At 46.2% G+C, this 26,241-nt stretch overlaps 1 protein-coding gene across 1 annotated transcript in view; it reads left to right on the forward strand.

Moving 5' to 3' along the window:
- The window catches only part of LOC120898180, a 49,581-nt gene that overhangs the window by 21,145 nt on the left and 2,195 nt on the right, over positions 1 to 26,241 (forward strand). Inside the window, exon 2 of the mRNA XM_040303657.1 lies at positions 24,321 to 24,488. Within this exon, the coding sequence (XP_040159591.1) occupies positions 24,321 to 24,488 (168 nt within the window). The remainder of the gene's footprint in view (positions 1 to 24,320; positions 24,489 to 26,241) is intronic.

A 26,241-nucleotide genomic window follows, 5' to 3' on the forward strand; every position in this document is an offset into this window, starting at 1 on the left:
TGGTGAGCAATTTGATTATTTTTCAACCGCTGCTCACCGCAAACCTCCCATTCGCTATCACGCTCTAACTGGCTTTCTGTGTATGTACGTGTGTGTGTGTGCGCTGGAATCTCACCATCCCAGGCGGCGCGAATTCGCGAAACGATTCATTCTGCAAACGTTGGCTGCAGTTCTCATAAATTTGGATAGATTATGGCGTTGGCTCGCAGCGTGAAATGGATAAACTTTTGCCTTCCCACCAGCCGATACTTGTTTGCGATAAATAAACAACAACAACCGTTCAGGAACTGCATTCCTCCTTCGCCCCGTGGTGGTGGGACGTGAAAACGTGCGCTGAGCGTTACCATCCGCTGGCTACACAGTTGCTAAGCCATTGTCTGGTAGGTAGACGTTGCAAAAAAAAAAAAAAAATATGCGTACCGATGACGTCAGGGTGTGATCATTTAGCACACAAAAAAATCCCAAATTTGTGCACAAAATATTGCCTGCATAATTTCTGCGAGCGAAGATAGACATTCTTTCCAACGACCACTTTGCCAAAGCAACGAAAGAAAGGAGTGCAAAAATCCATTTAGCATACACAAAACTTCCCAGTCGATCGGGTATACGATCAGGCAGAGCCCCTACTCACGCTGGCGGCCAGCTGTGTGGGGTGTTGCAAAAAAAAAAAAGTAACCCCACCCTAAGCAAACCTGTCTTTTCTGATGCTGCCAAATTGGATGTGTTAATTTATTGCATAAACCACTGCTTCAGCCCCCTTCGCGCTAATGCTCCGCGCGGGACGGGGTAATGGGTGGCGGGAATAGCACGCAGCCACACAATCACGGCAGCCAAACATGCTGCTCCGTCCATTTTGTTTACACGATCGCATTAAATGATTTATCTTGCGTTCTTTTTTTTGTGGGCGCTGTATCAATAAATAAGCGCAGAAATAAATAAATATGCCCCGGGCCCGGTCGGGAACCGATCACCGTTTGGCCCGTCTCGGGTCGATCGAGGAATTTGGTCAAATTGTCTAATTTGGTGCTAATTTAGGGATGGCCGATTCTTTCGGGAGACGTTAGCGTGTGTGTGTCTGTGTGAGGGTGCAACCGGCTCCAGCGATAACTTCAATGATTAAGTGCGTGTGTGTGTTTTGTTTTTGCAAAAATATTCGCATTCGAGCATTTGCTTTCGGGTGTATATTCGTAAAATTTGAATAAACTTGATAACCGAACTCAACTCTCGCTGCACGCGCGCGCATGTGTGTGTGCTAATTCTTCATCGCAATCAGCAAAACCGTCCGATCAAATCGGTTTACTGCAAAGAGTTATCACAAACAAGACGTAGTCGATGACAGCAGAGTGCTGCTGGGAGTTGCAATTTTGAATTTGTTTTTTTGTATTTCGCTCGGTTCGTCGCTCTCCATCCCAATCTCGGACAAATGTCAACGGATGACGCACCGTTTTGGTGCTATCGTGCTGCCTGGCGTCACTAGTACTGCATGTGCCGCTCCACGCTACACGCTCGTACTTCATCGATCGGCCGGCGCGGTATCAACCGTGTGTGTACTTTTGATGATTGATAGCTTCGTTTCTCCATCTCCGTCGCGAAACCGATGCGGCGCGCTGATTACGAAAACGCATTATAATTGCCGCGCCCGCGATGCGTGCATGTGTGTGTGTGTACGTGCGTAATGGGAATTTGATGATAATTTGGCACAAGAAGAGCGTGTGCGCTAGATTAGACGACGCGTTGCGTTTTTGGGGATCGGTTTTTGGTGTTTGACGGTTTGTTGCGTAGCCTGTTGCGTAGAGCACTCTTTTCATAATTTCACCCTTTCAACGCCTGCCGCGATAACGTACCCATTCGCTCTCGGACATTCGAACATAGAATTGTTAGTGCGAGTGTGTGTGGATCATTAGTCAAGCTTCTTGACACGTGCATTATTCTTGCGTCCGTTGCTGTCGTTCCGAGCGCTACAGGGCGCCTTACATCAAGCGCAATGCTCTTATCAGCCTTTGCTGAGCTGAAGATGGGTTAATTTTAATTGCCCAAAATGACTGGATGAGATTTTAACGATGAAAATGAAACAACATTCATTCAGCTAATTTTATAAGCGTACTAATAGCTTGTTTTTTCTCTCTCTATCTTTCGCAGGTAAGCTTAACGAAACGATGAACCAAAGTCTCAAATGGTCTGTTGACTGTTGCCAGGTAAATCTTGATCACCGTGACCGTTTATTCGAGTGATCAGCTGAAATTTCTCAACAATTTACCTACCAGCTTAAACTTTAATCCGGATCGGGGTCTTATCCAAAATCGGTCAGCAAAAGAAATGTATCTCGTATTGACTTTTCACTTCCTTTCTTGACTTCCCAAATATATTTCCTCAAAGAAGCTTGCAGGGTAAGCTTGCATCAGATTAAGGCGTTCGTTAAGTCCTAAGCATCAGGAAGTGTGGTCCCGTGGGCGGATCTCAAGATTTTAATCTGCGTGAGAACCACAGTGCTTTATATTCTCCGTTGCGATAGCGTAATTCTTGCTCACGCTGGAGCTGAATTTGGGTTAGTAACATATTACTCATAAGCCATTCCACCCAAGAGCCCGGGCGAGAAAAGCAAAGGCGTTTTATGTGTGACCACACTGTGCATATTTCTGCTGCCCACACAATGTTGAATTATTCGCAGGCGTTAGCCAAGGACAGCCAGGATGGCAACGTCGCCAAACATCCCAGTGGGTCTGTGCCGGTGTTTTAACCATGTACGAGCTCTAAAGAGGCTTGAAGACTCATATCGCGTAGACGGGAAGTGTTTGTTTTTTTTATCATTTTCTTTTCCTCGCTGAAGTGGTCCCTGTAGCCCGGTTCGTGCCAACATAAAGAATTTATGCTACTTCATGTTCCCGGTGTAGCTTAATTCAGTTGCCTGCGCCCCCCCCCAGTGTCGCTAGTGTGCTGTTCCGCTCGGGCGTGTGTTTGCTGTGTAGAAGGATCCTGTTTGCCCTGCTTGTCTCACTGTTGCTGTTGCGTCACCGCGTGGTCAGCGCAGGACAGCGCACAGCCACCTTCACGATTTCGTGCCATTCATGTGCTGCTGCTGGTGGTGCTCCGCCTGGCCGTGCCTCCAATCTCCCTTGGGACTGGTGTGGTGCGCTCCTTCCAGCCAAAATATCGCATTCCACAACTGGTTGTGGACGGTAAATAATGAGGGAAAAAAAGAAAGAACAAATTGTAAAATAAAAAGCAAATCAAAAGTGAATTAAAAAGGCGAGGTAACAAAGAGTACAGTGAAGTAAAGCAAAACAAAAAAAACAGCATTCCAGTAAATAAAAGCAAGAACAAAAAAAAAAACGTTTGCAAAAAAGCACATCGTCTTTCGTTGCCTGAGAGCCGCCGTGCTTTAAGTGGGAAAAATAAGTTCTGCAGCAGTTCAAGAATGCGGATTTTTGTATTTGTGTGTGTCGGTTTGGTTCACCCCACACTGTGAAGCAAAAGTGTGCAATGGTGCATTGATTCAACTTGCAGAAAATAAAGCGAACGAATTAAACGAGGTTTTGCTGGCTGTGGCAGTAGCACACACATACACAACAGTGGGAAGGGTTCGCTCGCAGACAGGTAAAGCAACGAATGGTGGTACCAACACGCACACACACACATACATCCTTCTATTGCTGGCAAACGGTGAAAGAATTGCAGTAAAGATGGTATCGTGAATTTGAGATTCAGCCGTCTCATGGCGAGTGTGTTGTGCGCTGACTCGCCATCGCACCTGATGTAAGTAGCAGAATGCAGAATGTGCAGCGAGATGCACCGGAAAGGAAATAAAGCCGGAGATGACGGAAACACATACAAACAGTGCTCTCGCACTAAACGTGCTCCAGAAGCTGAGGAACGCAGGGTAGAGGCCAGGAATGCATTCTTTGCCGTTCCGTTGCAAAGCGCACTTTGGCCCTTTTTCGACCCATTGGGTGGGTGGAATGCGAGCAGGAACGAGTATGCGGACTACTTGTCCTTTCCCGAGGGGGGGGGGGGGGGGGGGTGAATAGGCTGCCACGGTGTTTATGCTCGCTTCTTCTCTGTTCGCCTGTACCATGTGAAAACTCAATACCACCTCTCCCGTGCAGCTCTTTCTCCTTGTGCGAATGAGGAATTATGTGGGAAATGTGTTCGGTATTTGCTGGCAAAGTAACCAGTGAAAGGTTGGTACTTGCCAGTGGGATTTTTCGCTGTGTAAATAATGTTTTATGATGGTCTGATTAAAAATTCGCGAAAAAGTATGCAATGGAAGCAACTGACTCGAAAAACAGCACAATCCAATCAATCATAAACATTAACGCTCATTAATTCGCGTTGCCATTAAACCGGTCAAGGGAGGGTCAAATTCGAAAAGCTAATCTGTTACGATGGTTTGCTGCTTCCGTCCGATTCAATTAATGAATGTACCAATGTGATTGCAACGAAAACTTTCTTCCTCCTCGTTTCGTATTCCGCGATTGTCGTTCGTACGAGCCTGATTGAGAACGAAGCAGGCGAACGACGGCAGAAAGAAGCTTACTCTGGGTCACTCAATTAAGCTACACTGTAAAATTTCTCCATTCTGTCGTGCGATTATAAATGTGGCTTGCTGCAATGCTATTAATATTATTATTCTTTAAATTGTTAAGCAAAATTCCGCCCCGCGCGGCTCGATAAGCGCATGTAAACGCATGAAAGCAGCACAGCGAAAGGATAGCGGAAATCATTGCAAAATATGTACATATTTCGAAAACTTGTCCCACCGACCGTTTTCGGCGAACAGCGGGATCTTGATAAATGCCCCACAATGGTTGCGTTGAAAAAGCACGAAGGAGACAGTTATTTTTTTTCAGTTAAATGTTGCATTTTTTGTGCATTTTTGTTCCGACACGGGTTGCCTTCTTGGGTTTTGGTTAAATCAACGCTTCGATTTTAATTATGCCAACAGTCTCTCACTCTCTCGCTCTCGGGGTTGAATGACCCGGGAGAAGCGCAGTCAAAAAACTGCATTCTTTTCTTGCTTTCTTGTCTTTATTTATACCATTTGCAATTCCCTCGATGACTGGTGGTTGAGGTTTTTCTTCTTTTCGTTGTACCTTCGTGAAACAACTCCTTAGCAACATTGTTGAGGCAAACAGCAGTGTGGACCACGCGCTTGCAGCACCCTTCTGTAAATAACATCTCGGTGAGGTGGAAACGCGGGAAGCTGATAACATATTATGATGGCAATAATATTTTAACCGATTCACCTTGTTGCATTCCGCACCGACTGCCGGCAAAAAATGGTTTTTGATTAACACTACAGCGTCCAGAGTTTGTTGAGGAACGCATTTTGAAAATAGAAAAAGTATCGCAAATATTAAAAAAGAAAAAGTTTAAATATAATGTGACGATTTGCAAAGAGATCGTTAGTGTTTATCTCCAAGGTATTTCGTTAATGGATTAAAAGCGCCGTCGGCCGCAGTAGGGTGAATTAAATCGTTCTGCACGATGATTGCTCAGTGATGTTTATGGTATTTTGATGGCTTTATTACCACTTTATTGAATTTGATAGGAAAGAAAAGTTAAATGATTGTAATAAGTACCATTTGGTTTGATTGCATGATTGAATTATCTGCGCTTTTGCTCATAACTTCATGCTGTACAAAGTACAGAAAACATAAAATAAATCTTTAACCTTTCTAATTGTTACATTGCTTTATCTACTATTACATAAGATTTTGAACAAACAAAAAGTTGTACAACGTTTACAATCAAAAGTGGAATGTGCGAAGAAGTAATAGGATAAAGCTAATGATTATAATGACATACAAATATGCAAACTCTTTCCCTTTATTCGTGAAGATCGCATTCTAAATGGATAAAAACAACGACATCAGCATCAGGGTTAGAACAGAAACACAAAACGGGCAGAAAAAAGAGTCTAAATTAAATACCATCCGGGTGGTTGACCTGTCAAGAGAAGGGTGACTAAGAACTCACGGAATAAAAAAAAATCTCTATGCAAATTAATCGCATACTGATGAGCATCGTTTTTGGAAACGGTGAAGGTGAAATTGTAAAATGATTTTGGCACAATTTGTCCAATTATCAAATATATTCTTCCAGCGTGCGTGTTAGGTTTTTTGGCCACCGGTGGTGCATCTAGCAAGATTGGTTTAAGAGCCACCAAGCCAAAATACCACATCAGCGGGCAGCTTATTCAAGGCTTCATTTTAGCCGGATTCAAACCTGTTGCTAGGAATTGCAAATTTGCTCCAAACCGATGCCCAAATACAGACGGGAAAATGTCATTGTACATAACGAAAAAAACGAAAAAAAAACTATCACACAGAGTCCTCGTGTGTCGCTTCTTCTTTCGTGACACGGTGGGAGAGCCAAACCAAGGCGCAGGCTAAACAGACCCGGTGTGATTTACACAAAAGATCCATCCACGACCCATTGCGCTTCGTAAATTGTGTTGACCGGTTTTCCTCTTTTGCGAAAGGAAGTGTGCGTCCTCCTAATTCCGTGGCGATCATGGCGACATCGTACAAAAAAACTACTGAAGAAAATGTAAAAATCTATCCTAATTAAGATAGCAGCTGATGGCGCAAGAAAGATAAAATGCTAAAAATCTAAATAGAATAGCGATACAGAAAAAGGCGATTGCACCCACTCGCCTCCCTCCTGTTCCCAACTCGTTGACGGGTCTTGTTTTGGTCTTGCGAATGTGTGACTGCTTTTATCCGGCGATTCGGCCCGGCTAGCGCCCGACTGGGGTATTAAGTTCCTCTCCTTCGCTCGTTTCGGGTTCTCTTGTTCGTCTCCATCGGCGAACGCCGCTTGCACAGGGTACATTTTCCGTTTGATGTTTCTTTAAGTTTATTAAATTATAAAATTATGCAAAACGGTTCGGTTTCGTTTGTTTGTGGGTTCACCTCAAAAGCATCGAGTACGGTGTGAGAAGAAACAAACCCGAAGAATCCAAAAAGCTGCGCCCCAACTTAATACGAACAATAAAGGAACTTTTAACAAATATGTTTGCCCATGGTGACCACAGAGCACCGCCGAGAATGGTTGACCGCGTTGGGCTATCTTTTGAATAATCTGTACATCTTGGTCCGATCTCGCGGGTGCGTGCTCAACTCGATGAGAGGTTTCTAATCGCGATTGAAATTATAATTGCCGATTTGTCTGTTTTATCTGCTATACCCACCTATTGCTGATGCTATATCTGAATGGCTGATCATATTTGTGTGACAACACATTGCTATATTATTGGTTAATAACGATTAAGCAAACTCGAGATTTTATCATGAAAATAAATACAGTTTATTTATGACTTGGGATGGCAACTGTTTCATGCAATCATGTTTGACAGTCTCTAAATGTTGTGAATGTTTCATTGTTCACCTTTATCAAAGATAAATGGCATTTTTCAACGTGTTGTACAACCTAACACGAGTGCGCTGTATTGAGAGACAAAGCTGCTGTGAAGTGGTGCACCGGAATATAGACATCCGACGAGTTTCTTCCTGTCACATTGCCGGCACTGCCAGACGACAGCTAGAACAGAAAGCCGGTACATCGGGCGCGTCAATCGAGAACGTCCGCTCCCGTTTGTTTATGTCTCGGTGCAACAAAATCAAATAAATACGTACACCGCCGTCGTCCGCCGGCGAGCATATGCCAATACCAAGGCAACCGGGGTCGACCGGCAACGGAAGTAAGTGTCAAATGTGTGTCGAAAACCAGGATGTTCCGTAGGTTTTTGGCCCGCTTCCGCTTGCGCCCTAGCAAGCTGTCAAGTACTCGGCCTGCTGTACACTTCAAAGGCGAACCCCGAAAGAGAGACAGCAAAGTTTCGCTTTCGTTCATTTGATTTTTGTGTCGTTTTTCTATTCTCATGCAAGAAGTGGTTAGCTGCTGAGAGCGGTGGTGTGGTCCCGGGAACTGGGACGATACGGGTTTTGCTATTATGATTTCGGCATTCGTTGTCTGTTGCAACTTTGTGCGTTACAGTGTGGGTCGCATGAGCTATAAATGTAGGGCGCATGGGGCAAAAACAGAAGCAGCAGCAGCAGCTACGCTTCACACTGATGTCTTAAAGCCGGAAGTGAAAGGAAATGGTACCAAATTGTCACCGAAATCACTGTTGACAGATTTGGTCCGTTTTTTGTATGGCATTCTTTCCCGTTGTTTTGCGCAGCAAATCGATTTTATCGATTAAGATTTAGCGGAGATTATGCTTTGGTTTGGGTTTTGGAAACTAAATATGCGGATTTGGCCGGAGCAGATGTTGGCCATTGGGAGGTTATTAAAGTGGGAAATAGGGATGAAAAAAGCAGTGGAGGTTTTAGGACTTCCTTTACGATGACATTAAATTGCAACTACCTTTGCTCTAATAACATGTATGAAACAATTCTTTGCTGTTAAAAATATGTTTCCATTTACCTAAAACCGCGTTGTATAAATCTGGTTTGTTGAAAACGGTCCCGATCTTATCGACTCAAACCTTCTCCCCTTCCCAAGCTTGATTGATCGGCTGCTGTGCCACTTTAACAACGACTGATCGACCGATTACACCCTGTTGCTGCTGCGAGTAGGTGGTGACGAAATCCAAGTTATGTTATCCACGGCTAATCTCCCACACTCGGTCGCGCCATCCACACCGTATCGCTCAATCTGGACTAGTTCCAAGCAACGCCACCACGCGACTGGCTGTTTCTCTTCGGCCTGTACGATACGATCCGACTGTTAATGAGACAAAATCATTGTAAATCTGCAACTGATGCTCGAAATGAAATCATTAAGTCTCCCAGTCCCAGAATCGCTCTTTCGCCCTCGCCCGGCATCTGAACACACGCTGAAGGCTTTATTTCTATCAAAGCTTTAATCTAGATTAAAACACGCTGCTTCTTCTCACCCCAATCCTGGCGATCGCGGCACAGACTCCAACCACCACCATAGTATCTCGATAAATATTAATCACTGTCGCTTTTCGATGGGGTCTGCTCGCCGTAGTGGACGGCCTCTTGTGCACATATCTAGAGACGCGATGGGGTTTAAAATTCTTTCCGCTCCACGAAAATGCGCGCACTGGGTGCTGCGTGAAACGTACGTTTAGGTCGAAAGTTTAGAGGGAAAAGGAATTCCGTGACCACACACACGGGAGGACCGTTCGTGTTGCGTTCTCGCGCAAGTTTAAGGGTGTCTGTATGTATTGCCCTCGGTGCGTGACGGTCACAGTGCTGAGGATTGAGAATTCCCCGGACTAACGAAACACTGAAGGAACAGATCTTGGAGCGAAAGACACAACAACCCAAAAAAAGAAGGTAGCGCGACCGGCCCCAGTACCTTTGGGTGCATTCTTTGCACGGAGAGGATCAATGATTTGGGAAAGTGAAGAAGAAGCACACACGAAACGGCGTAAAAAACTGGATGAGATAATACAGTGCGAGGCAGAGGCAATGGAGCGCGCGCGTGAATGTGTGTATAGGTTTTATGTGGTACAGGAGGAGGAAATCGCAGCAGGAGTAGCCGGGGAAACATGATTTATTTGACTGGTAGATCTGTGAAGACTCCCGGATAGGGTGGGAAGGGTGGACCGATAGAGGCAGTGCCGCTTCGGGATTCGAAGGCGCATACCTTGCTGGTTCTGGCGGCGCCCGCACACTCCTAAATCACCTAAAGTGGACTCATTATTTAGAGATTAGGCCAAGAAACATGTAACCCTTGAAGCATTGACTATAACATTGGTCCCCTTTGTCCAGTGTAAACCAACAATGTGTGCTAGTTTATCAGTGTGGTTGCAAATGTTGAGCTCTTGTTGAAAAGCAACCGATAGGAACTAGTAATTCTTGGAAAGTGTTGCATTTTTTTCCTACTGCTTCCCTCGGTGGCGTTAAAATTACCGGCACCGACACTAAAGTTGTAAGAAGATGGCTCATGCACAACCACACATACACACTTGGGAATGACCAATCCCACCGGCAGCTGGGGCACACATGTGACAGGTGCATTTTCTGACACTTTCTAGTCCGAGTTGAAACCGAAACCTATCCACAGCGGTTACGGAATTGTACAGCATACGGAAGGTAGAAGGTCATTAATGGTTCCGGGCACCAACAAGGGGGTCGAAATAAAGAGAAAATAAACTTCATCCCATGGTGCCTTAACGATCTCTCCCCAGCTGGCGCCAACCAAATTATCACCCAGTATCGTGACACATTTCACTTCCCTCCCAATTGGTGGCCGTGTGAGCATATGCCGTTTGGCGTCTGATACAACTACAACCCGCTGCCCCATAGGGAACGGCATTCTTGAACGATCATTCTTATCTTAATGAATCAGACCGAAGTCGAAGGGAAGAAAAAGCTATCTACATTTTGGAGTGTGTTAAAAGTGTAAGCTCTTTGGATGTTGCATTGCCCCCAGGAAGATATTTTTATGAGTTCATAATGTAAGCATAATAATGGAAGTTTAGTAAGTGTGTCTGAGATCGAAGTGGACTTTTATCGCGGACACATCAGGTCTATCGATTTGTTGCAGTCATTAATGAATCAATAAAATACAAGCTTAAGATTCCTGTGGAAAGTAACTCGAAAATTGATCTCAATACATAATTCAATTTAAAGCTACAGTTTGACACTGTAGTATGCCAGTATGGGTCTCGAACAAGCAAAATTTATAACTCTTTTACACATCGCACTGGCTGGTCGCACATAGTTTCTAAACCCGCCCTTTCGGAATCCATTAAATAATGCAGCAAACCTCCATTCGCCTTCCAATTCACAAAACCACTCACAGATGCGCACTCACGAAACAAATCCATCGTGTGCTTCTCTCGCTCGCTTCACCGGTGGTCACGGGCAGCATGATCAAACGCGGGAACCACTTTAGGCACAAACAACCACCACAACCCGACGAAGGTAAGCGCAAGGAGATGCTAGTACACGCCACAAGGAGGGTGTGAGTGGCGATCTTGGCTGGCTCTTTCGCCATCCCGAAAAGGGTGAAAAAGAGCACAAGATCCAGCACACAAAGGAGGAGGAAGCATCAAAAAGTCTATCATGATGACGATAGACTTCGTTTCGATTTTTTGGAGTCGGAATTTTCACCTTTCTTTTGTGGCGCACCGTCCGACTCGTGGAAAAGGCACTTGAACGTACAGTAGCGGCCGAAAAATGTTGTTAACAGTGATGGCGAAGGTTTGATTTTTCTGGCTGGCGAACACAATACATTGCATACGTTTTTAAAAGCAAATTCTTCCTTCCAAACGGTAAGAACAGAGCATTTATATAATCAACATATTTTGGTAGCTACAAATGCAATCGCCATACTCTTCGTTTAATGGCAAGCAATTTAGCTTCAAACGTACTGTAAACGGAAGCAAAACGATCAAACGCGAATATGGGACTGGCCGGACGCGAGGGAGCGCAATAGCGTTTCGCGATCTCTAGCGATTTAAGTTGATTTTAAAGCAAAAGATGAAAGGAACCACAAAGAAAGAGAGTGCAGTGAGGGAAGGAATATGTTGGCTTTGATTGTCGCCGCCTAACATGAGCGGGAATGATTTATCTTTCGAGGTGAGCGGCGAGCAAACGAACCGGCGCAAAATGGCCAAGCCCCGCGCGTTCGTTTGTGCGGGGACTGTTGTGTCTGTTTTTTTTTATTTCTTCGTATTTTGCGAAAAGGGAAATTACTTTCGCAATCGCGCAGCGTACGGCGCAACCATGGCGAGGTTAAAAGTGGCAGGTTCGAAGATCCCATTCGTTTGGTTGTTTTACTTTAAACTTTGATCAACGTGCTCGATTGAACATGGCCCAAAAGCACCACCGCGTGATTATACTACACTTGAGCGAACGGCGGATGCGAGAGTAAGTGGGTTGGGAAAGTAATAAGTCGTAAAAGATGCAAGATGGGCTAGCTAATCTAAGCATGAGTACGTCAGAAATTGATTCTGTTTTTATAAGCTTGCTAATCGCAAAGTAAACAATATTGTTTAACGTTAACAATCACCTCCCGGCTTGGGAAAGAGCGCCTCCAACTGTTTGAGCAAAAGAGTTTATCCTCGTTTGGTAGTCGCTTTGCGTAGAGATAAACTTGATAGATAAGAGTGGTGATGGTATTTCGCTTTGCCGTTTGATTTTGCCACTATCCCCATAGTTCTCTCCGAAAGCCGCGGCGTATACAAACACGTTGCAACGTGATCATAATGACCGATCGTCGATCCTGCGTCGCCTTCCCTCGAAAAGCGTTCGAACACAAATGAAATGCAAATTCCAACCAGCTGTGTCCGGCCGCAGCACGAACTTCACCGGCCTTCGCTAAAGAGGAATCGATCGAGAATATCTACAAAAAAAAATTAAGTAAAATAAAAGCAATCCGTTTTCCGTTCCCTCTCTGCGCGGCAACACGCGGACGCCGTGTGCTTTTCGCCCTGTTGGCCTCAATCAACAGCTCTTCGGTTCTGTTGTTTTTTTTCAACTCTTTCTTTCTTCGCATTAGTGTTAATTCTTGCTGTGCCGGCGAATTCGTGCCCTGGACAAACGTCGTGCCGGGAAACTGCCCTCCTGTGCAGTCGCCGTCTCCAAACCGAAAGAAACACGCCATCAAACGGGACGGCGGTGTGGCCGAGGGATGAAAAAGGATTGCAAATTAAATTTTGGATTCCACAAGAATCCACAAATATTTGCACATTGATTGAGTGATGGCCTCCTGTATTAAGTGGTGCAATTATGTCTGCGGTCGTTTTATTCAAATGGGATTCATTTGATATGCGCGTGTTGTTTGGGCCAGGGTGCGGTTCCGATATGTTCTTGTTTTATGGGATGTGGAACGAAGGGAAGAAAGATGAGGAAACGGAGCATCTCGCGATACACTCTCACAAGAAAAGAGTCAAACACAGGTTTTCTGTTTCCTTCGTTTGGTGTTTATTTGATGGGCATGTTGGAGCGTCGCTTGAAGAATGTTGTTGTCGGAGTGAATCATCAAATTTTCTTATTTAACTAACGATATAATGCTCAAAACTTTACTGCATTTGAAACATGTTAAAGCCATGTTCATCATATTACTTTTCTTGAAGCTTCTGACTTCCGCTCCTCCACCATCTCGCACAGTCGATGAATCACGCACGCACAAAATGGTAGGCTCCCTATGGGAGTACCAAAAACTAATGAATGAAACTGTTCGCTTTGGAGAAGGTGAAAAGCAAAACAAACCAGCAAGAATACAATGCCCGAGATGAAGACGATTGGGGCCGTTTTGTGCACACCAGCCGAAATGATCAGCCCGCCAGCCATTTGGTATGATCCATGCTCATGCTCATGAAACAGTAAAATAAGGCCCAGTACCGGACCCAGCACTCCAAGTCAGCCAATCCTCTGAAAAAGAAATCATTGCCACGGGGGACCGAGAGAGACAGAGCGTGTGATGGGTTCGGAAAATGAGACTCAAGAATGAACGGAGAAAATCCGTATCTATCTCTGCCTACCAAAGATCCAAAAATTCCTCACTCACACACATACAAACACGTGCACGTGATCATCTTGGCTTGGTGGCTCCATGGTTAGGGTGTACTGTGCATCGGCTCCTCGATCGCACGATCGATCCCCCTTTCCACCCTCGATCTCAAGTGGAGTGGCCCGCTTCCCGTCGATGAATCGTTCGCATCGTTTATTCGAGCGCACATACACACACACACGCGCGCACACCTTTCTCGACAGAGCTCCCACAAGGGTCAGTTCTTCAGCAAGCTTCCCCTTGGGCCGGTTTGGATGGGCGATCGAAAAGGATGATGAAAGAATTTTTATTTCCCATGGTCGTTACTTAGCTCCTTCCGTCCGCGAACGCTTCGAGCCTGTTCCGACCCGCGGTACCGAAACATGTTCCTCCCTGCCTTGCATTCTTGTGTCTGTTTTTTTGTGTTATCGTTCGCGTTTCGACTTGATTCGCGAGTCCGTTTTCTCTTTGGATGGGCTGCGGTTGGGCTGCTTGGGCGGTTGAAGCAAGCGGGATAATATATCCACCGCGTAAGATCAAGCCACGAGCGATTAGTGAAACGGTTCGGACACGATCAGGTTCGAACGCGTTGGTCTCTGTTTCTGAGCGATCGAACCTGTTGGCGGGCGATTATGCTTCGTCTGTAGATGGAATCGGAACAAACCTAAAAAAAGGTAACAGTTTACAGTAGTTTTTCAAAGTGTTTTCACATAATGCAATATTCATATTTGCAGTTTGCCCACTTTGCCACGTTTTATTGACAATATACTGAAGATAGTTTTAATTTTTTTTTCGTCTTTTAAAAACTGCATACTAAAGATAGTATTTTATCTCACTCTCCTTACCTCTCTCTCACACACACTCTCTATCAACAATAATTTATCTCTATATTTAAAATTGTTTAATATTCCAACCAGAACGCACCCACCGTACCCCACTGAGCTTTACTGTTTCTTCAGCCCTGTATTGTGTGGTGCTGCGATCATCTTCGAACGCAAAAAAACTCACCCGCAAAAGGAGCTCCGCACCCGTCAGGTCCCCGGGGATGCATTGTTTACCCCGGGGTTTCGATGCTCGCCACCATTCTTTCCTTTTCTCCTGTTCGCTCACCGGCAACCCGGCAAGGTATGGCGAACCCGTGTGGTCGAGTTCACCCTCTCGGGGAGGTTATAATAATCAACGCATTATTAGGCACTTTGGATTGGGCAAAAGTTGGGCTGCTGCCGGGGCGCACCAAAGAAAGATGATTTGGTATTCGGGTGAGGGGTGGGGGCAGAGCTGTGGGACGAGAAGGGGCGCGGATCGAAATGAATTGGGCTTTTTTATGGATCTTCGGGTTGTGCGAACGATCGCATAGCGCAGCCTGTTTGTAACGCATCGAGCAACGGGACCGAGGCCGGGCAAGGAACGAAAAAGAAGAAAAATCCACTCCGAAGTAACGAGCAACTGGAGAAGGAAGATTAAAAAAACGGTTAAGAAAAATGTTAAGGCATAGTAGAAGGGTGCTGACGTAAGGGGAGAGGATCGATAGCAGAGAAAAGGGAAGAGATAAGATGCTACACGCGAGCCTCGCGACTCGATCGAAACAGCGCATAACACCACCACCACCACCACCGAGTGTAAACACCGTTGAAGGTAGGAGAAAGGGAGAAATTCTAGACAGAAAAAGGTACAGAGCTTATACACAATGGCACACGAATGTATGGAACCAAGGGAGAAAGGAAAATAACCCCACACACATACACACTAGACTTCCTACTGCGGTCATGGGGCGATGGAAAGTGTTGGGCGAAAGGCAAGGAAAGGAAAACCACCAACCGGAGCACACACAACCACAACCACCTTTATCGGCATTAAATTGAGCGAATAACAGCTGCATTAAAGGGTCAAAACGTTCTGACATGAATGCAGCGCCAACGAGAACGGATGGATGCTTTGCGGAGAGGGAGGTGCAACGTGGACTGGCACATGCTCTCTATCCTTGTGAAGCTAACCGTTGCTCCCGTGGCACCTACCAACAGGCAATGGGCACCCTCAGGAAGACACCTCTTGAAGGACATAGCACATCCATGCAACGCAAGCCTAAAATGTAGTCGTTGGGCGCGCAATAATGTAGCGATAAAGCTGTAAACAGAAACTGTCCATTTCCCGCCAGCAAAAACTCGACTGCGAATGAAAACAAAACTCCCAGCAACCGATGCAACTGACCGTGAAAGGATGGTTGGCGCGCGTTTTGTGCTTATTTCACAGCTCTTGGCCAGCCGGACGCTCGTCTAGTGCCCCGTGTACTTACAGTTTTATTGTTTTATTAGTTGCGGTTGCTCGTTTTCGGTGCTTGGCTACCTTAATAAAACAAACCCGCGCACCCCCGAAAAGGAGAAGGAAGCCACGGCAGTTACGGCATTCATTTTCCCGCTTAGCTCTGTAGGCCAACATGCGATCGGTAGCCGGTGAGAACCGAAGCAACGACACTCAACGCACAGACACTCACAAAAAAAAAGACTCTTACATTTGTTATCTTTATTATGATGCGCGAGAAGTATACGCTCAAGAAAATGTGAATGGTGATCAGCGTTTTCTTTCATTGTGATCATTGTGGCTACCACCAGCACCCCGCCGTCCGTATCCTTCGACTCCCCCATTTAAGGGTACGTCCTAAAACCCATACTTAAACGCACTGGCTGAAGCGATTATGAGTTGCATATTTTTCGAGCATTAATTCGATCGCAAGACGCTTTTCAACGGGCTTTCCTCTCTCAGTGAGCGTTCTTTATTGTTGCCCCCTTGCCCCTGCGGGTCGCTCCTCGCACGGCTCCTCCCAAGTGCAGGTTCGGTGGGAATTTTGGTGGGATAAAAATCGTCCATCTCACGTTTGCGTCTAATCTTGGATTGTGGTGGCTCTGCCCTTTTCCCTCTCTTGTAATCAAATTTCTTGCCAGTATTTTCACAGTCGATTCCGGGTCAGGTTGGACTGTTTCTTGTTGGTGCGTTAGTGCTTGTCTTTAGCGTTACACCACACACCTCATGGCGCAGATCGAGAGCTTTGATTTCCAATCCACACAGCCCACAGTTGCTGCGCGTGTATGTAAAGTCTTGTGGCTTATTAAGCGCTTAATTGCTGACCCCCGGATTGGAGTGCTTTTTTCCCAATTTTACACCTTCCCATCTCCCGTTTCCTACTTCCGATGGGTCGGGCAGGGGCAATCGCTTCCTTACTCTGCCGCCTAATATCTTCATTAGAAGAAGAAAACAAGACACGCGAACGCAATAGGAAACAAAGACGTTGGGAATTATGGGCATTGACGGGAAAGAAAAAACACGAACAAATCAACCCCAAAAATCCATCCATCGCCTGCCCTAATACATACACACACACACACGCACAAACAAACTTTTCTCTGACGTCATGCAGCCACAGCAAGAGCGTGAAAAATCTGGCATCCAACCCCTTTTTCGTGCCCGTGAACCTCGTCAAGAACGAACCTGGAAGCTGGAAGCGATCCAATCAACGAGTTCAACAGACTTTTCGCCCAACCTTGACGGGTGGGCCGCGCCGGTGCTTGTGAGTCTGAAAGGGGAACAAATACAACAACCAAAAACTGCAACACATGACGTTTTCTGCTCAACAACGAAGGGAAAGTTGGCATTCGACCTGAGGGTGTTGTGTGCAGCACGGTTTTATCGAACAAAGTTCGAAGGGACCGAATTCGTCCTCTTGTTGTGTGCTGATGGAACACTCAAGTGGTCAACGCGGGAATGCCGGTGGCATGTACTTGGCGTCGATCGTCCCCAGGATGCTGCATTATTAACAAGAGACTCTCGATTTCATTTCGTCATCCCTCAAAAGCCGATTACTTGTTGAGTGTTTGCTGAAGCTGTTAGAAGCTTTGTAATCGTTTTTTAAGGCATAAACTCGGTGTGAGATTTAGTTGTTGAAATTGCGTTCACCGCAGGAGTTCTTGCGTTACGTTGTTGCAACGTTCAACAATTAGATAAAGCGAAGGGGTGTAGTGATGATGTCATGGCAGGGAGTTGAAAGAAAACTGATGTTCGATTTAGAGTGACGAAGAATTCAACTGCCAATTTGATTGCATTTTATTTACATTTTCTAATGCTGATTTCCTGTCGCAACAAATGTTCACATTTCAAATTCGAATTCAGTTTCATGAGATTTCTGCGTGTCAATTATGTTCAATTGCCGCCACACCTCTTCTTGCCTTGACTTTTTCTTCTCTCTGTCTTTCTGGGACGCCAAAAATTGGAACACCGAAGGTGGCAAACAGTAATTGCACTCTAAACGCAGTTTTTCCTCTAAATTTAACAATCAATTGTAAATGAGGTACGCTCTTTCGATGCGGGCCGTGCCCATCGGCCGTCGCCGGTCGGACGGACCATAGCCAAAAACCGTACCCAAACACGGGTATTTGTGACCGTGTTTGTGTGCTGTGTATGTGTGTGTGCATTCCAACAGCATTAGGCAGCATTGGGCTTTTGGTGGCCGCTCTGGCACGGGGGTTACGTGGCTGCCGCCTCCTTCTAAACCGCACACCGAGCGTGTCCAATTAAGATTTGTAGCCAGTTTTATTATTATTTCCCATTGTGTACGATTCGTTCCTGTCCCGCTGTCCCCTGTTCAGCTTCTTCACGCTCTCGTACCACCATGCTCCTTGCGCTTTGAAACTTTCGGCGTACGATTTGTAAGCGCAGACTGGATGCCCAGCTGAGGCCATTCTTTCCGATTCCGAGTTCCAAAGCGCACCAACAATTTTCCAACACACCTCTCGGCTGCACTCGCACTCCAGACGCGTCCGGTGTGCGTTGTTGTGTGCGTCATGTTTTGTTTCTTTTTTCCTTCTTCCCGAAATTCCTCCACACGTCGTCATCGATTTCAGGGAGGTGTTTTCCTGCATTTCACGCCACACCATGGTGTGGTACCTTTTTTCTCCCTATGGTATATTGTATTGGTCGCTCAGTTTGCTTAACCTTTCTTCGGGAGACCACCCGCACCACTAATTCCGCATCGATGATGAGGCTGGAATGACTTCCGATTCTCTCCTGTGTCCCGGCTTTCATTTGATGCCGGCTGGTGTGTCAATTATGATCGTGTTGGGTTATAAGTGTGTGTGTGACACCATAGGTGTGGAAAATTTACACCTTATTCTACTGCACGGGGAATTCCAGCAACCTAATACCGGCTTTCCTTTTTCTTTCATTCGAAAAAGGTGCTTGCTTCTCCAACGCCTCCGGTGGCGACGTACAGCAAATCTTAATTATTATCTCAAAGGTCAACCGAAACGATCATAATTATTACCTTTGCGGTGTGCGGTGGTCCACTGCCTGCAGACCATCCTCTGCAGTTGTAGTTTTGTTTTGTTTTTGCTCCACGCGTTGTGCAGTAGGCGGATGCTGTCTGCCTCGGGTGCATCTTCTTGCACTGTGCAGGGATAATTGCTTATCAAGGTGTCATAATGACATGTAAACTATAAGGAAACGTTCGAAATTTCCTCCAAGCGGGGAAAAAAGCGCATCCTCCCGGGGAAAAAGGGACCTCCTTCTGCACCTTTCTGCAACCGGATGACGACGGTGTTAATGGTGATTTTGTACCCTGTATTGAGCGATACCTACTGTCAATGGTTGAAAGAACAAATTGGTTCTGACGGCAAAAATTGACTCATCTCCCTTTGCAGTAAAAACACATGCACACGTGGTAGGTACGTTTGAACAGAAATAGGAAGTAAAAAAGGAAAATCTACACTTTGCCCAGCGGCACTTTATCAGCCATTGGCAGCTTAGTTTGCTCGGCGAGTTTGTTGTCTAGCCTTTCCTGTGCAGCCATCCAGCGGCGAGCGAGATCGATTTCGAGACCGGAACGAAATTCTCAATGATGCGTTACGCACTTTACATTTTCACGCTGCCGAAAGACACCGGAACACAGTTTGGTTGTCGAATCTACTTTTGGACAAAGTGTTTCAAGTGTGAATGTGTCTGTGAGTGCGTGTGATCGCTTTTTAAATTGTTTTTCACGCCAGACTAATTGCTCAGTGAGTCAGGTGCGTGCGCTTATGGGCGTAAAATCGACATTATTCGAGGTGTAGGAGCCGGCGTGGCTGTTGTTTTAACAATCTCAAATTGGGTGGTGTGCTATATAGGCACCAAGGGTATTGACATTGGGGATACACTATTTTCAAAATATCGACCACTTTCCACTACAAAAATGTAGCAGCTTTTTAAATTCATTCAAAAAGATTCATTTAAAAGGAAACTACTTTTACCCTCAAAGCGATCGCTGAGACTCCTTCCATGTGTGCCACTTACTCACGCGGTATAGTCGGTGCCGGTAGAGTGTGTGTACTTTTGCAAATGCTGACAAACATGTTTTTGAGCATCGCTTCCTGTATCCGTCGAGATCAGTTCGGCGATCAGGTCGGAATTAATCGGACCAATGATTGCTCCACTCCGAGAGGCGAGCGAGAGCGATATAGAAGAAATAAAACGGGAAGCAACGGCGGGAAAGCACAGCAGCGGCAGCAGCAGCAGTAATTTGCTGACCATCTCCTTTCCAATGGCCGAAAAATGATCCCCGAGAAGGCAGGAAGCATCTGGCCAAACGTTCACCGAGCACAAAGCGCACCAGAAATAGAAGCAATCATGCTCATACACGGGGCAATTGATTGAACATCGAATAGCCGGGCAAGATACGGTCGCGCATTCCTTTCGCGTGAGACTCCTCCTCCCGCGTACCTTCTCGACCAGATGCTCTGCTCACGGCATTCAAATTTCCCACCGAAAGCCGAAGCGTGTATGTGTGTGTGTACGGGCAAATAAGCTTCAGCCAACTGAAAGCCAACGATATTCCACGGTGTAATTGCGAAGGAAAAGTGTACCGAACTGAACGCATTGCGTCGAATGCTCCCGCTGGCCGCAGCAGTACCTAAGCAACCTAAGTTAAGATAATTTACAGCACGATTGCTCATCCGATCGATTGCTGCCTATCCGTGCCTGTCCCTGGTGAGTTTACACCACAAGCACTCACAGGTGAGAAGCACATTTTGATGTCGTCATCTGTTGGATGTTATTAAAGTAAGAATAGAAGAAAAGACTGAGACAACTCACAGACCACCATTGAAGAGGCTGGCCGGGGCGACGACACGTTGCTGTGAGGATCGAGGAATTTGTTCCACGGACTTCTATCGGACTTTCCGTTGCTGCAACTGAGCAGACAAGATATGTAGCAAGTACCAGTGCCTCATATTTCCCAAAAACTTTCTCGCTTTAGCGTAATTTAAATTGAATGAATGCCCAGATTTTGTATCGATTATCTATTTTGAAACATGCCACTAGCACAACCAAGCGATCAAATATGCATAAGCAAAGGGAAAACTGCTTCCGTTCCGTGCCTACGGTACATCATCGTCCAGCATGCAATCCCCTCACGGTGATACTCCGTTTCCCGCATGTAAAAGCTAAAAATATTCTCATGCCAAGAGAAAACGAAAACGGCTCTTCGCGGTAGCGGCACTTTCCAACGACGGGCTGCAAGTGTCATCTTGCGGTTTCGGTTTTGGCTCATTGACCCAAAATTACTGCACTTCCTCATCCAAAAATAGTGTGTATCTGCATTACTGCCGCAGAATGTGTCTGTATTTTACGAAGTGAAAAGAATGATCAATTTGGAAATCTTACGTTTAGATGAAGTCGTGTTTCGCAACAATTCAAAAGAGTTCAGTACAAATCAAGTGGTACAGAAGTGGCGATGCAACTCACCGACCTGCAGTATCTAAGCGTTATGTTCATTTTGCAAAATTGAACCTATTTAAAACGTGTTTTTTCAACTCCAAAATTACAGCATCGTTGGTTGTATAGAGAGTGATGATTTTTCTTTATGCACAAAGCTAACTAGTTTATTTAGCCCGTCCGGAAAGTGACCCCGATCGGGCAAGGCGGGAAGAGGTGCAAGAGTATCGGAATTCCTGCGCCAGTGTTTATTTAAAACGCACAAATGTCTGGCCCTGACGCTCTCGGCGGAAGAGAAGAGAGGGAAAAATATACAACCACGCTCGCTCGCTGCAAACTCCTGGCGTGCTGTGTGTTGCATGTTCTGCGCTGGCCTGTGCAGACCGTGGAGCCATTTCACCATTATTCTTGTTTAATTTAAATTCCCGGAAATTACTTTCATCTCTCCTATCCCACTCGCTTTCCTATCGTTCTTGCTTTCTCCTCGCATAAGTTGCTGGCTTATTTTCGGTGCGTAGTTAAATATCATGATAATCATTCTCTTGAGAAAGAAACTCCTGTACGCTAGTGGAGGGTCTCCGGAAAATCGGAACATATGTTGCTGCGCTAACGAAATTCTTCCTCCGTCGGATTTTGGACATGTGTGCGAGCAACATAAGACAGGTGTAGCCGTGGGTCGGTCTACATTCTGTGCACACCGATCTGCTGCGATCTACGTGTGGAAGTGATCATTCCCTTATAGGCTTTCCCGCCAGGCGGTCTGAATATTTTATACCCGCAACGGTTTCCATCTTTTATGGTTGATTTGCACCACCAGGTTTTCCAAATTCGAGACATGAATTATTAAAAGCTCATTTTGGATCAACTTCAGCTATGTCTAACAGCGGATCGCTGGTAACCGCTTGAAAGTATGGATTAGGTTTGATAGATTTGCGGCCTGCTACCGCTGCTGCTGTGCATTATTTTGTCGCACAAGAATCGTTAGGTCGCCGGGCGCCCTAAATGGTCGTGTGGGATTAAGTAGCATTTTACAAGCTTAAAGATACATCATCCCCGTATTGGGTGGGATTAATGCGCACGGTTACTATCGCCCAACGACTCTATTCCGTTCAATTCCGTTCAAAACCCTTCCCCTGCAAACTAGACACTCCGGGCGGAATCTTCTCAAGAAACGACAAAGTACTGTAGCATTCTGCTGCTCGCTTAATCGATCGATCTTCCGTCTTAACCGTCTTTAGACATAGCGTCGTAAAGAAACGAGAACCCGGTTAAATTGTTGGGCACGATATCGCCAGGTTCCCACCGAATTCCATCCTTCTCCACAGTGGCCACACAGCCTACGGTGCCATGGGAAATGGGGGATATGGAGACTTGTGCGCGCTCCATTGGGTTTCTGCGTGCGGGCGATAGTTATGTTTCGGGCTTTTTATACTCCACCACTCATCGTCCAGGTGTTAATAGGTACGGCTTTATTAGGCACTAGTGACATAGCTGAAGACGGTATGCCTCTCTCTAGACACACACAGACACATACTGGAGGTAGAAGTCGAGTTGTGTTCATTTTATTCTCTGTCGAATCGATTCAAGTTTTGTTACCCAATACGTATACGTACCAGGGATAGCACGGTAATTATAACCACTTAATGAGACCAACAATGGGAAGAACGCGGCTCTGTCGCTGCGGTTGGCGTAGGGACAAAAATGGCCGATGATGGCGCCCTTACCGCCGCTTCTGACATATCCTTCCCCACCATCCTGCACAGTCAGCCGGAGATGGAGCGTGTGTGCGTGCGTGTGCCGTACTCCAAGATGTCCACGGCGTTAAAGAAGCCGTTATCTTTACGATACACGGCGGAGAAGCTTTAATGTGAGTGTCGATGGTTTCGCTCTGTCTCTTTGCCAACCCTGTACAACCGTCGCGCAGGTCCGTCAAACGGCGAGCGACGTGCTCGTGTGGGAATTCTCTTCATTAGCCAGCTCATAAACACACATTAGACATCCAGCCCAGCAATACCTTTAGAGGTTGGGCCTTCAAAGAATGCGATGAAACTGCTGGCGATTATCGACGGCTTTTCTGTGCGATTTCCTTACAGCTCCCCAACGCCCAAGTCGATGCACTTTCGATGAGATAATGTATTTAACCACGCAAGTAGTTACGATAACAGTGTGTTGCGAAAGATTCTTTCATTTGTCTTCTCTTTTCTCGTGCTTCCGGAAGCGCCCCAGCTTTCCTTTCCGTTTCTGAGCACTGAGCAAACATACTTGCGCTTTTGAGTAACTTCCACCGGGTGACACAGCACCGTTTGTGTCTCATGCATTGGAACAAAAGTAGCCGCCATCCCCGTTCCCGTCTTCTCTGTGTGCTCGATGGAAAGAGGGCAAGCATACACATACACACACACTAATGCCACATTATACATGCAGCGTAAAATGGTGTCTGTAATATTCCGACGGAATGAACATTTCCTCGGGACTGAGTAAGGAAGCATCGCTTTCAGCGGAGACACCTGCGGGAAACAAATAGAGTTGCCCTTTGATGCGGAAGAACAACATTTCCCTATTTGGGGACCCTTTCGGCGGTACCGAGGAATGTGGCTAATCTAGGTGGCAAAGCACCTACCCCCGACAAACATTTGTCGACTGCGCGCGGGTGTACAGTTTGTGTGGAAGCTTTCTCGAATGTTTCCGCCATCCGATCTGTTTGCGAGGCGTCGTGCCGACAAGAAGCGGGTCTTTCCTGCTTTCCCAGTAGTATGCACGGTATTTATTCACCTTTTGTAACACATTGCCGCCGTTACAAACATACACCGCCGCTGTGTACCAATTAAACCAAGCAATGTAAATTAATTGTAGATGCCGTTTAAATTAGAGAACGATTGAAGAATGCATGCTCTTCGCTATCCGCGCTGAGGGGTAAGAGATTTGCGCTGGGACAGTTAGTTTATTGCTGCAGCTATGTTTTTATAGAACCTTAGTCTTCAAGAATGTGAGCTAAAAAGCAAATACAATGCTTCCGTTCTTGGAGTTTCGCCTCCGCGGTAGATAATCTATGTTAATTATTAAAGAATGTTGTTAAATAATGCATTATGTTTTGCCCTTCTTTCCAGATCTAAACCTCCGACACTGCGAGGTGCCACCGGGCAGTGGAACCTGCTGCACGCAAATGACCGAGCACAAGCTCGCCCTGCACACTAAAACGATGGTTGAGCGCAACATCAAAGACAACATCTCCAAGCTCTCGTCCGTGCTCGGAACCCGGGCTCAGCGTTTCAACGGTAAGTCAGACAATGGCCAGTGCCACAGGTTCGTCGTGTGTGTTCCATATTTGTGGCAAAATGGCACGCGTAATTAATGCACCGGCACGGTGACACTACCGACGTGCAACGCTTGTACTGCTTGCACGGCAGGCATGTATGTATGCGCCCGATTGCATTCCAGCAGCATGTTACACTGTTCACTCGGTATGAAAATGGTAACGCTTGTTTCTTGTGGACGTACCTGGGGAATCACTCATGTACTCGCATTTAATCCAGATAAAGCACCATGCGGAGTGCAGCCGCGCACACGATACACGATGTCCAACAGGTGCTAAATTGGCCCTACTTGGCTAACAATTAATGGCAGCTAAATTTGTACAACAAGCATTCCCTCCGTAACGACTCCGTACGCCGACAAAGTCGACCGATGTCCGGAAACAGATGTTGTCCATAAATGTCAACTTCATCGATTCGGCCCGATCTATTGAGCCAATCAGCTGTGTTGGGACATGCGCGTTGGAAAGTGTATTTGTTTCACTTTATATGCATCAACCATTTCCATGGGTGTTTCCTTTTTAGTAGCCTAATGGCTAAATTAGCACGCTTTGTGATTGTGCACATGGTAAGCGATCGCCATCGCACACGATCTCCGTCCCCAGGGCAGATTGTTCCATTCCATTTACGTATGCTCCAGGCATGCTGTTGATGGTTTGTGTAGCATTCGATCGGAAAAGCAGCAAAGCTGGAAGCGTGGTTCGTTCGCTCAACGAATGACACTTAGCGTGAGGCATCTACAATTTCCATGTCACTGGCACGTCAACCTGCCACCCTAGACGGTGGAGAATTTCTACTCCATTTTACTGTGTAGCGATGAAAAACGTTCTCCCTAAAGTAGATAACTCTGCTTGTACACATTCCGCGTTGGTCTACATTCCGTGTATCGAGTAACAACATCTGGTTGTCTGGACGAATGTCCAGATGGGTCAGGCCTCCTATGCGCGCCCTCCCGTCTTCCCGGTACGTCCGGCAGCGGTACAGCAACGAAGATCGCTCGAAGTGTAATCTGTGTTGACACGTTGCCTCACAAAATGGGACCACAAATTTGCCTGTCAAGCCTTGACACCTTGTGGGTCCGGGCTTTTGAAGATTGAAGGCTTTCGTGTTCGGAGCAATCGGTTCTCCCTCGTGCAATCATCCATTGTGTTAGCTCAATCGTTCGTCTGGGACGTGCGATTTGGTGTGATTTCTCTTAACAAGTACCGGAACGAAGTACGAGCTGCCGGACATTCGGGGTAGGGTGTAGCTGTGATGGCAATTCCGGTCAGCAAAGGGAGAGCCTGAACTGTGCAAACCGTGCGCAAGCTGCAAGCCGCCGACTGGATGACTTCAGGTTCGTTTAGTCAGCATCAACGAATGGTGCTGTAATTACCGGATGCGTTACGTGAGACAATGGAGGTCCAATATCAACCTTCGAGTGTTTTTTTTTGTGGACGAGTACAACTTAATCCATAGCATCCAATCACGTTCCACGAGAATTGTTTAAACAAAAATAGGGAGCGAGAGAAAGAGAGGAAGGAAGGGAGAGAGGAGAGAGAGAGAGGTACTGGTCACCTCACATTTTTCTCGGGTAGCTTGATTTGCTTATCTCAACAGCTTGGCGACTCCACTCAAGTACCCTGTTGGCCGCTGATCCTCTTCACCACATTTTTCGTCCCTTCCAACCCGTATGCCTTCCCATTGCTTCCTCTTCATATTTGTCATCCAGACTGAA

The sequence above is a fragment of the Anopheles arabiensis genome, chromosome 2, assembly GCF_016920715.1.
Source record: "Anopheles arabiensis isolate DONGOLA chromosome 2, AaraD3, whole genome shotgun sequence".
Taxonomy (NCBI): Eukaryota; Metazoa; Arthropoda; class Insecta; order Diptera; family Culicidae; genus Anopheles; species Anopheles arabiensis.